A 12,894-nucleotide genomic window follows, 5' to 3' on the forward strand; every position below is an offset into this window, starting at 1 on the left:
AGTTTGGAATTTGTTGCTCTAATGTTGGAATGTGGTCGTTATAATTTTTTTTTTTGTTATACAATCTATTTTTTATAATATGTCAAAATGTCATATGTTAATAGGAGTGGATTGTCTCTCTCCACGTGCAATGTGAATGGGTTGGGGCACCCCATAAAAAGAGGGAAGGTTATTTCTTTTCTTAAACGTAAGAAAAATGATATAGTGTTTCTTCAAGAAATGCATCTTTCCTCGCTGGAAGCTGAAAAATGTGGGAAGATATGGAGTGGACATGTTTTCTTTAGTGCTGGCTCAAGTAAGAGCAGGGGAGTCATTTCACTGATAAGTAAACATCTACAATTCAAATGTCTCAAACAGAGTAAAAATAAATTAGGAAGAGTCATTATAGTTTTAGGAGAAATTCAGGGGCAAAGTCTTATTTTGGCTAATATTTGCACACCTAATGTCGATGATCAGGGCTTTTCTATAGATCTTGAAGGGATGTTACAAGCTGCTGGCACCCGTCATGATATAATATTGGGAGGAGACTTTAATCTGTTGATGGACTCAGTCCTTGATCATAGTGAAGCAAAAGTGTGTAAGCCCCCTAGAGCAACAGTGGTGCTTCACAGGATGTGTTAAAATCTTGGTATTACAGATATTTGGAGACTTTTGAACCCATCTGGGAGGGACTATACATTCTTTTCATCAGTCAAGATTTATACTAGAATAGATGATGTTGTTTGAAAGTATATCTTTTTTGTATGTGTGTGTGTGTTTTTTGTTTTTTTTATGGTCTAATTGTTGGTGACCACTTTAGTGCATGTTTGTGTCAGGTGGGGGGTGTGGGGGAATGTTCGGGGGGATTGGTTTAATATATATAATTGATTCCGTATTTTATGTTTGTATGATTTATGTATGGAATCAATAAAAACTGTTCATAACAAAAAAATATCCTGTGGCTATACCCCTGCTACACACAAAAGCAAACATACAGTTCAGCGAGACCACGATTCTGATTCATGCACGAATTACTCTTTTGACCCAATTCTTCTTATGAATTGGTCAAAAAGGCTCTGTTTAAATTGACACAGCATTTAGAAAACATGGCGCTCTTGCACGAGCCGCTGAAAACACAGCAAGATGAAGCGAAAGGGTTGTTTAAAAAAATAACCCCAAACACAACAGGACAAGCCATCAAGGAGAATCGTGTTTAGGCTAAAATCAAAGAATGGTCCTGCTAGTAAAGGTTATCGTCCCAGTATTGTTCATGCAGCTGTACCTCTAGGTTAAAGTGCACTGGCTTTTTTTAGTAGAACGAGTCTGACCTTTCACTGTTTGTTTTGGCCTGGGTCCTAACCTTTGGGATTAAAAAAATTAGTTTGTAGTCTAATGGTTAAAAGTGGCTGAAATAACTAACACGGCATCTAAATGCGGAAACTACGCTGCAGGTGATGTCACGGTCACGTCTCAATGGATAGATGGTATGAAAATAAGAAAGCTCACATAGTCAAGTTAATTACATCATACAGTAAGTCAAGAGCACTCGATTTATCAGCAAATGCTACATTAGATATAGGGCTCAGTTGTGTGCTTGGCAGGCAATATTGCTTGGTAACTGAATCAGTATAAACCTTGTTAGACTAAGTGAGTTTTTAAAACCGAAATAACACGTGGATGTAGTTTACAGCCATTTTCATAATGCAATCAGGCCTTCATTGGCAATTAAAGATACATTAGCTTTATATAAGCACCCAAGGAGGAATATTCAAGGGTCTGTAATGATGACAGAAGTTTGTGAAGTGGGTATTATAGAAGTACTTTTTAAGGATGTGTAGAACCAAAAAGGATATACAGCCAACATGTAAATTCATCAGACATTCTGCTGTGGTTGATGTACAGAACCTTAGCCATTGTAAAAAAAAAATTTTTTTTTTACTCTGTTCTGTTATGAAATGAAAATTACCACAGGTCAGTAGGACTCATCAATTTATTTTTATTGAGCCCAATACAAATGGTATTTGTATCATAAGCTACAACATGATTGTTTAAACATGTTTTTAACATAAATTCCGAGACTTGAGGGACTCTTCTAAAGAGAAGAGGTCTGCCAGTTGAACTAATTTTGTTTAGATAACTGAACATTGACTAATTGTATGCATATGTTTCAATGTTTGCCATATGCAAGCAAGATTTTCAATTGAGATTCCTCTACAATTGGCTCTCATTTAAATACATTTCTGTGTGTTGTTTTCAATCCAGGGAAAAAGAAGTCTAAATTTCAGACATTCAAGAATTTTTTTGTCAAGAAAAAGAGGAAGGAAAGTCCCCCTCCATCGGGAGAAAGTGTTTTAAAGGCCAGTCAATCAAGTTATGACGTCAACAACGCAGAGCCACCTATCACCCCCACTATCATAAACAATGAACTGAGGTAAGGGAATTAAATATTTATTTGATTTTTATCACTATACTATATATAAATATTTATTATATATGTAATATTATATATTATATATAATTATAAGGGCTGGAAAATGGAACGTGTTAATTTCTGTGAATAATAGTTGACTGTTTAAAGTTTTTAAAACAATTAACGCAATTAATGCAGTACTCGATTTTTGCACTTCCTGAAACTTCAATGTTTTTCCCTACTTTCTGTGGCTAAAATTGGCATAAATACTTTTCTAGGAGGTACATGCACAACTCGACTGCATATACAGTATAGCACAGAAACTGATTGTGTGGAGCAGTGCATGCTTTTTCATTACAAGTGACGCATGCCCCGGGCATAATAAACACGGGAGCAGATTTACTGTTCGAAGAATGGAGACTTAACCCGCAAGTGGGGAACCAGGTGTGGGAGAGACACGGGGAAGCTGCTGTATCTCTTTGCATTACCTGAAAACTGCTCTCTTAGGTGGTTTTCACACTGGGCACATTTGCTGCAGTCTGAATATGAGCGCGATTGTTTCCTGTGCACCCCAAGATGTTGGTCTTGTTTCAGACTCGTGTATGATTCGGTCGAACCCCGGTGCTTTTCCGTCTTCAACTTGCGTCATCACAAATGTGTACATGATGGAAAACACAACGCAGGTCGCTATATTTGCTTGTTTTTTATTAATTTTGTGTCATGATGCGTACTAGAGTGAACGAGACTTGCGCCTCTGTGTGTCACATGCCGTAATTCAGCAGATGTACATCTCCGGAAGGTGACTATATCTGATCTCTTTTGAGGACACAGCTGGTTGCACACTCACTCACGCACATATATAAAAGGCACCTCACTTTTTCTGTGTCCCACAACGTTTCCGTGACACTCATGATGCACGTGTGTGTTTGTTTTTGTGCAACTGATGATGTCATCATGCTTAAATTGGCAAAAACACATGTGCAAGTCATTTTAATTCCTGAACAAGTCCGGACCCGAGTACAGGTTGCTTTCTCACTCACGCGGACCATGCCACAGTTCCATTGCAATCGAGCTCAGACCACCTCCTACAGGTAGTCTCGGGTTCAGTATCGCGGTCCGCTCCCTGGTCCGCAAAACAGCTTTCACATTACCAATTTTTCATTCAAACCATGCTCTGTTTTGGACTAAACTGCCAGTGTGAAAGCCCCCTTACTGTCATCTAAACCAGTGTTAAAAGTCGAAACCCCACGAGAGAAACCGAGCACGTGCGCAGCCAAGAGAAAATAATTGTTTTGTGATTTTAAAGTTCAGCAAATTAAACTTTAGCATTCAGTTTGTTTTATATCTGTATGTATAGTGTCTAATAATGCATTGGCAATGTACACTTAAGTTTATCTTGCCACTAAAACTTGATATGAATTGAATCTGCCCATTTGATCCTATTATTAAAAAAGTCCACTGGAAAACAGCAGAAGATTTTCTGCAGAAGAACTTTTACTTACAGCATGTCCATTGATTTTATGGCAAGTAAACATACTCGAATCAAAGATTTATACCTGTAGACATGTGTCTAATTAAATCTATTCACAAACAAAAAAAGAAAAATTAAATATTTAAATAATTTAAATAAATGATGGCAAACCAATTTCTTTGAGACCAAGTATAATGTAAATATATTGATGAATATATTTTTGTGTTTGTTTTAATATACCATGTACTATGGGGGCCTGGGTAGCTCAGCAAGTAAAGATGCTGACTACCACACCTGGAGTAGCAAGTTCGAATCCAGGGCGTGCTGAGTGACTCCAGTCAGGCTTCCTAAGCAACCAGTTGGCCCAGTTGCTAGAGTGGGTAGAGTCACGTTGGGTTAACCTCATCATGATCACTAAAATGTTGTCCTCGCTCTCGGTGGGGTGCGTGGTGAGTTGTGCGTGGATGCCGGGGAGAATAGTGTGCAGCTTCCACACGTGCTAGGTCACCGCAGTAACGCGCTCGACAAGCCACGTGATAAGATGCGCGGATCGACGGTCACAGACGCGGAGGCAACTGAGATTCGTCCTCCACCATCCGGATTGAGGCGAGTCTCTACGCCACCATGAGGACTTAGAGCACATTGGGAATTGGGCATGCCAAAAGGAAAGAACAACCCCCCCCCCCCTCCATTTTACTTGTATACTACAACTCTATTCCATTTTTCTCACATTCCACATGATATCAACTGACCAGTTTTGCAAATTCTAAGCGAATCTGAACACAAACTGCAAATTGTCGCTAAAAAATATATATCTCGATAAAGAAACCAACTCTCTTTGCTACTTGTTTGTGAACATATAGTGTCTCACTGTAGATTGGGCAGGAGTAAATAAGGTAGCCAATGCAAATTAAATTAAAAGCAGGGCAAACCCTTCAGTGAAGCAATACCCTTGTGGTTAGCCTTTTACCCAGTTTCAAGAGCAAGTAATGTATTGGTACTAACTTTTCTTTAACTAACTTTTCTTTCTTTTTAAAGACTACATATAAATGAGTAGTGAGGCAAAGTGTTATAAATGGAAACAATGGGGATTCCACATGTTAAAATTGTGATATTGTTGTAATGACTGTAGCCTCGTGGGCAAGTTCTCTGAAATATGGTGCAGTAGTATCACAGGCGACCCGAGTTAGAGTCACAGCTTGAGGTCCTTTCCTGATCCTGATCCCCCTCTTCTCCCAGTCATTTCCTGTATGTCTCCATTTACCTATCTAAAGTGAAAAATTCCAAATATATAACCAAAAAAAGAAAATGTGATATTTTCTAGATTTGAAACGAATAGTTCACCCAAAAGAGAATAGTCTAGTTTATATTCTCAGACATTCCACTTAGCAAGATCAGCCTGTAGGGCCATGTAAGGCACATATTTGTACAGTCTTAAGCTAACAGCTAAAACTCTACGTAATCTTAACCATAATATATTAACTTTCTGTCTGGGTTTGTCTGAGCCAAAGTGTAAACTCTGAGCTTGAAGATGGGTATGAGATGAGTTTCCTGCTTTAGGTGTATAGCGTGAGCAGTCCATGCCCTTGTTAAAAGATGTCATTGGGGTTTGGTTTGAGTATGCCTTCTTTTTTTTTATTTCTTTTTATGAGATCGTTCTATTACATCAGTTTGGATGAGATCTGCATGGTTTTGTTGAATGAATTTATTGCTGAAAAATTGTACAGACACTGTAACATTGTCTTCGAAACTATTATGCCACTGTATCTTTCATTCAAAGATCCAAGATCAACATGTCACATGCCGTGTCACATGACAGTGTCTTCGTCTCTGATTCACCCTCACCAGAGAATAACAAGGCTTTGGAGGCGTCACAGGACAGCATTAATGGAAAAGTGAAATCTATACAGGTATTCCATAGGAATCAATATTAATTGATTTATTCATATATGAAATATCATGTTTTTATACATAACATTTAGAATATTTCACAGTAAAATTACTTTTGAAGTACTCTGATTGCTGTTTTAGGTTTGCGAAATATCTGACTCATACATCAGATTATTTAATGTAAAGATTGTGCAATTAAACTATAATTTGACATATGTAACTTTATGTAACTAAGAGTGTAAAAATATATAATTAAAGCAGGCAAGGCATAATGATGTAGTGTTTCTTTGCCTGTCCTCTTTCTTTAATCAGTATTAGTGATGGCTAATACTCAAAATAAGCCTCAAAATAGTGGGTTTGAGATTTTCACTGTTGACATTTGCCACCAGCCCGAACTAGACAGCTGAGATCAATTTCAATGTCACTTATCAGGAAGAGAATAAAAACAAGACCGAGTCAAAGATGAGCTTCCCTTTAAATGCAATTGTGGCTGTTTTTTTAATCAGATATACATGCTGGAATAGATTTAATAAGACTACCGTTTAAAGGCTGCACACCTTGTGTATTTACATTAACAGTATGATTATGAGTATGAGTGTTTATTAGTATTCAGAGTTTCACTAGAAGTGTATCTTCTCCAGTTGATGGCCTATTCCCATGAAAGCATCTGTGTCATCAGTCTTGGCATTGATTAAATGCTACTTACTGTAGCATTAATTCTGCAGTTAATGTATTACCATTCAACATTCCAGGTAGGCACTTTGTCATTGGGCTAAAGATGAGAGCAGCTCAACAATGATAGTTAGTCCATTAAAAGAGGAGCAGGCATTTCATCCACTGCTGGAAAGAAACAGATCTTAGAATAGCTGTGTCTAAGCTAAGATCTGACAAAAGGCTGAATTTCACATATACAGTTTGAATGAACTGATTCATTTAATATAAAAAAAATGGGCTGGCTTAGAATAATACAAAGTCAGGATCTTAAACATTTCATATAGGTTTTTAGTTGTTTTATAACCTTTTATCACTGAATATTTCAACCTGGATATTGCGATGAAAATACCTATATAGGCTGGCATGGCATTAAGAACAAACAAACAAGCAAACTTTTTAGAATTTAGTCAATTATAACTCTGGTCCACCAGAAAGGTCATAATGTTCATTGTCACTTTACACTTAATGCAGTTAAGTTTTAACACTGTCCATCAACATTTTACGTAATTAGGAATAATTAAATATACAGTAGGTTTTACTATAGTTCACTATATTTATTTTCTGTCTGTAGCTGCAGTTGAAGCAGGCGATCGGTCTGGGCTCGCCGTCGGGACTCCTCTATGGGAGAAATGGTGAGGACGATGGGACTCTCTCTGAGGACGATGGTCTTCCCTACATCCCCCCAGAATACTCCAGTCTGCAAACTGTGCTGGCCACCCCTCCTCGGGTACTCCCATAATACACTTATAATTTCACATCAGTTTATATATGCTTTTATTATTTCATATGAATAATTTTGCACTGATTCCTTTTTAAAGCTTTGATTTGTAGGAAACATTCTGCTGTTAACTTGTATCAGAGGTTTTTACGATACAGTTTAGTCTTGTTACAAACTCAGAAATGGAGTTCTGAGTTCAACTTTCTCCGTTTTCTTGCCTGCTAAAATTTTAAATAATCATTTAAGCCAGTGGTTCTAAACTGGTGTGTCACTGGCTAAAAAAGGGTTGTAGTGCTAAATGCAAATAGTGAAAATGCATCTAACCATATAATCGTGTATAGTTACAGTAGCAAAAAAGGCTTATCAACTTTTAAATAGGAGAAAACGTTTTTTTTTTAATATATATCTTGTACTGTTGACGTTAAAGGTCATGTATCCAATCAAATTCTATGTTTTTTTTGGTACATATTCCTCTGTCACATGGTAGAAGCTAGCAAAATTTTCTTCTACTCAAATTAGAAGAAAAATATGACAGAGACTACTGTACATTAAATATGGGTTACGTTTGGTAGTGTGTTGGGTCGACCCTATTTAAAGAGAGAGTTCACCCAATAATGAAAATTCTCTCATATTTTGCTCACCCTTGTGCCATCCCAGATGTGTATTACTTTATTTCTTCTGCTGAACACAAACAAAGATTTTTAGAAAAATATCTCAGCTCTGTAGGTCCATACAATGCAAGTGAATGGTGGCCAGAACTTTGAGGTCCAAAAAGCACATAAAGGCAGCATAAAAGTAATCCATAAGACTCCAGTGGTCAAATCTATATCTTCAAAATCTATGTAAGTGTGGGTGAGAAACAGATCAATATTTAAGTCCTTTTTTACTATAAATTCTCCTGCCTGTCCAGTAGGTGGCGATATGCATGTAGAATGTGAATCACCAAAAATAAAAGAAAGAAGAATGTGGAAGTGAAAGTGGAGATTTACAGGAAAAATGGACCTAAATATGCTTTTTTTGGCCTCCAAAGTTCTGCCCACGATTCACTTGCATTGTATAGACCTACAGAGCTGAGATATTTTTCTTAAAATCTTTTGTGTTCAGCAGAAGAAAGAAAGTCATGCACATCTGGGATGGCATGAAGGTGAGTAAATGATGAGAGAATTTAAATTTTTGGGAGAACTATTCCTTGAAACCATTCATTTGCTTTAAGCAAAACATGGAGCTAGCACTGGTCACTCCTTTACAAAAATATCTTAAAGAATGAAAGAATATAAATGTGTGTTTCACCACCAAGTACCATACACAAAGTCAAATAATCAGTCACTCCGTAATGAACATGTTATGCATCAGAAAGTGATTGGTAATGGCGTGTAAGAGCCTGAGACATCACAGGGTATGATTGAAAAGACAGGAAGCTCCCCGCTGAGTTCTTTAACAGTATTAGATGTGTTGCCTGTCTTCTCTGATGCCTGCTATATCTGTCTCCCCTGAAATCTCTTCAGAGATGTGCAGAGCCCTATGCCCTCACCTGCCCTAAACTTATCACACACAGAGTAGAGAATAAAGCTGTTCATTAATCCAGAAAATTTCATGTAGGTGCAGAAGCATTTGATCAGTTGCCAACATTATAGTCCAGACTATTAAACCAGTAAAAGTGTTAATATAAATAATATAATATCAAAGGCTTTGTTTGGGTGTTGCATTATTTATTAAATTGATAGTTCACCCAAAGATGAAAATTCTGTCATCATTTACTTACCCTCATGTTGTTCTAAAACCGTAGGATTTTCTTTCTTCTGTGGAACACAGAGTTACCATTCACTTAGTCTTAGTCACCATTCACTGTCATTGCATATTTTTTTTCATACAATATAAGTGAATGGTGACTAACATTCTGCCTGACATCTGCTTTTGTTTTCCACGGACGAAAGAAAGGAATGTGGGTTTGGAACGACTTTAGCGTGAGTAAATTATGACAGCATTTTTTATTTTTGGGTGAACTATCCTTTTATAAGAAACATGCGTTTTGTCAAACAATCGAACAGGAAATTGTATTGAGATTGTAATATGTACCTTTATCACTGCAGTCAGCAGAATTAAGCCAGAGGGGCAGTACCTTGAGCATGGAGGCATCAGACAGCGAAGATGATCAGGTGACACTTGCATCACATATGCCTCTTTTACCTCCTCACAGTCCACATATCAGAAATGCTTGGATGGTGTGTGAAAAATAGTGGTTAGTGGAACATGTCCATTGTTAATGTGATAAACTACACATGTGGTAACTGCAAGGACACCTGTGTGAACTTGAGGGAAATGACTTCAAACATCCACTAAAAATCACCTCAATACCAGTTAGTTAAAAGTAATTGCAAAAATGCTTAGTTGTGCTAAAGTAATGCTTAGATAGTTCTAAGAAAATTTCTAGCATAGTTTGTTTGATATTTTGTTATCTAATGCAATGACTTTTATCATTTTTTAAGTGTGGCTTACGTGTCCAAATACATGCAGGTCATTTGAGCATCCCTGGCTCTGGTTTGGGTTTGGACTCTGGTCTAAAAATGTTTGGAATGTACCCATAAAGTCAAGAGCTTTAGAGATGAATGTTTACCCTGAGAATGTCCTTGTCTGCTGTTGCTCTGGTTTGTATATGACAAATAGTATAGAATTGGGTCAGCCAAACGTTGTGCTATCGGATGTAAATGAATGTATTCATGATGAATATCAGTGTATTCAGAACAAGTACTTTTACAGTCAAAGGCTGAAAAAGATCCATCTTTCTTGTTTCAAACACACAGACTTAAGAGAGCAGGATACTGGCTGTATCCAGTAGTAAGTGTTACATTTGAATTTCAAAGTCCATTTGTGTACGTGTGTATGTAGAAAGGACATTTCTAAGACTCTGTACACAAACACACACACACATCTCACGCACGACACCAGCACCTACCCGAAACCAAATTCAAACCACTGCAAAACATGCACTTTTGACAATCTCTGATGTGTTTTGTGTTATGCAATGGAGTCGTTGCTACTTTTCTGCCAACTATAAAGTGAACTATATCCCATAGTAGACTGCACAGTTCATTTCTAATTTCTAAAATGATCCCACAGGAAATTGACATATTGCTACCAAATGTTCCGGTACCTTGAAATCGACCACATTCTGTCAAATTACTGACAAGCGCCACCGCCCATCAGACATCTTTGCATCAATTCAAATGTGTTTAACTTTTCTTGTGGCGCTACTGATAGCTTCAGAGACATGTGTTCTGGTCCCTTGGAAGCCAGGAAGTAACCATATTCAAGTAATCAATGGTAATTCAGAGGTTGCATTTTCCCACTAAGATTACATTTTTACTCCACTGATGGTTAGGTTTATGATTGGGGTTTGGGGTTAATAAAATATGCTATTTTGTTGAATGTATGATATAATTTACAACTAAAAATACAACTTGCTTTTGGTGCCACTCTGTGGACATTTCACTTGGAAACTGCAGCTCACACGTGCCCATACTTTTGACAGCACTTCCAGCTTCCGCCACTGGGGCAGTGATTCGAATTTCAGTAAACACAGACCGATTTTAGCAGCAGATCTTTCGACCTACAATATGGTGCATTTCATTTCTGAAATTGTGCATCCTCATTTCCTTTCCTTTGTTCCTAGCTCCTCCCTCTTAGGATACGAGGAAAGGATTCAAGGAAAGGAAACGAAGATGAAGGAATCAAAGCTAGATGTTTTTGTACATTTGAAAGACCTGCTCACTCGCGCGTCACTTCAGAGCGCCGTCTCTGCGCAGCTGCATTACATTGGAGGCTTGCCATTATGTTGTTGAAACTTGATTAATTGATATTTTCATATTAAATCCTAATAATTCAAGATGCATTGTTGAAGTATGTGAAAATTATGGTTTATTTAAACCGTAAAGGTGAAACATGAATTAACATTGTTGTGTCAGATGTGAAGGGGGATGAGAATGAATACATGCATCAGGTGCTTCAGCCAAAAAGTCTTCCGCATATGCTCCATGGCTTCCTCACACAAGCGTCCTCGAGAAGCTTTCTCCGTCCTTGATCCTCACCTCCTCGTGGTGCATTTAGAGAGTTGATACGTCCTCCTTGATGGTGAACTTTGATCGGTTTCCGGGTCACGGGCTGGAGGACGGAGGAACAAGGAAATGAGGATGCACAATTTAAGAAATGAAAAGCACCCCTACTGTCACCAAATTCACAGTGAGATCAGTCTGTTTCTATAACTACCCATGGTTGACAATATAAGAAACTAGTGATAGACCTATATATTGTCCAGGCCGATTAATTGGCCGATATTTGTTCATTCGCCGATAACCGTGCATGTTTGGCTGATTGACACACACAGCCATCCATCCATCCATCCATCCATCATATATAATTTTCTTTAGAAATCAATATTAGTCATTGAAAAAATATAGAGGTCGACCAATACCAAACTCTCACGGCAATGTAAGAGACGAGATTTGTTTTCCTAAGTTTCAAAATATGTTTAACTTGACACAGCCTCATAAAAACGCTGTTTATGATGCAACACATCGAAAGTGAGATGCTTCAAAAGTGTCTGTCTGACGCATGCACATACCTTTGGAAAAGCCCTTATAATAAGTCTATCTCTGGACTGTCTGTTTCTGTGAAATTTGTCAACTGCAGGGGTTATGAGTGAAAAAGCAGTGTGGTCTGAAAAGCATTCCAGTGGTTCACCCTAGTAGCCTGGCTGTCTGCTGGAAACGGGATATTCCAGCATTCTGAGTCAAAACGGCTGCCAAGACGAACCTGGACACAGCACACACACACACACTGCTATCTCATGTATAACTATTTCACATGAGTTTGGTACATACTGCGCCTTTAAAGGCACGTTAATTTATGTGTTTCCACTTGCCAATAAAAAGTGTTAACTTGGAAGTTTATACTGTCTTCTGTTAAGTCTTATGAAGAGCATTTAAGTTAAATGAATGCTGTAATAGGCACATATACCAGTTAGAATGGACAAACAAGGGTGCTGGTTTTATGTTGCCACAGAATTGTTTTGAACATAAAAATTAAGAAATGCATGAAACCTTCAATTTGGTGGGTCAGTGGAATGGAAAAATACTTGGATTACTTTGAGATCTATTACTTAAAAGTTGTTTTCAATCGGCAGCCTTAAATATTGAGATTTGGCATTGATGTCATGAAAAACGTACCTCTAAGAACGTACCTCTGTGCACTGGTAATGGTGCATAACCATAACCTACTGTTTATTCAGCAAGGGAGGTCTTTGTTTTTCTTTCATTCTGAAAGTAAATAGCTAAGGACAATCATCGTTTTTGGTCATGATGAGTCAGTTGCAGTGAAGGTGGCGCGATATCTCTTTATTTTTTAGCCTTACAATTTTGTGGTTTAGTGCACAAGATACACTCACACTGTATTCATGAGTGAACTTAAAGGGATAGTTTACCCTCGAAATAAAAATTCTGTCATTCTGTCAATTCTGTCAATTCTGATGACAGAATTTCCATTTTTAGGTGAATTGTCCCTTTAAATAAAAATTGGTTCTGCAACCATGATGCCGCTCTTGTTTGCTGGTGTTTAAGGAACGGAAGGGAATTATGCTTTGAATAAAACCATCTATTTGGAGTTGTAAACCACAAATGGGGGGTTGGATGGGAAGTGGTTTTGCAAGAATGTTAATAC

General features: G+C 37.7%; 1 protein-coding gene across 6 annotated transcripts in view; it reads left to right on the plus strand.

Annotated features, from left to right (window-relative positions):
- The window catches only part of LOC127412571 (CRACD-like protein), a 36,555-nt gene that overhangs the window by 16,667 nt on the left and 6,994 nt on the right, over positions 1 to 12,894 (plus strand). For 5 of the 6 annotated variants that reach the window (XM_051649027.1, XM_051649031.1, XM_051649030.1 and 2 more), the window contains 4 exons: positions 2,242 to 2,410; positions 5,641 to 5,770; positions 7,036 to 7,191; positions 9,273 to 9,338. In XM_051649027.1, coding sequence (XP_051504987.1) covers positions 2,242 to 2,410; positions 5,641 to 5,770; positions 7,036 to 7,191; positions 9,273 to 9,338 — 521 coding nt within the window. Of the gene's footprint in view, positions 1 to 2,241; positions 2,411 to 5,640; positions 5,771 to 7,035; positions 7,192 to 9,272; positions 9,339 to 9,983; positions 10,018 to 12,894 lie in introns of those variants that run through there. The other variant, XM_051649032.1, reaches the window with a different exon arrangement.

This window comes from Myxocyprinus asiaticus, chromosome 22 (assembly GCF_019703515.2).
Source record: "Myxocyprinus asiaticus isolate MX2 ecotype Aquarium Trade chromosome 22, UBuf_Myxa_2, whole genome shotgun sequence".
Classification (NCBI taxonomy): Eukaryota; Metazoa; Chordata; class Actinopteri; order Cypriniformes; family Catostomidae; genus Myxocyprinus; species Myxocyprinus asiaticus.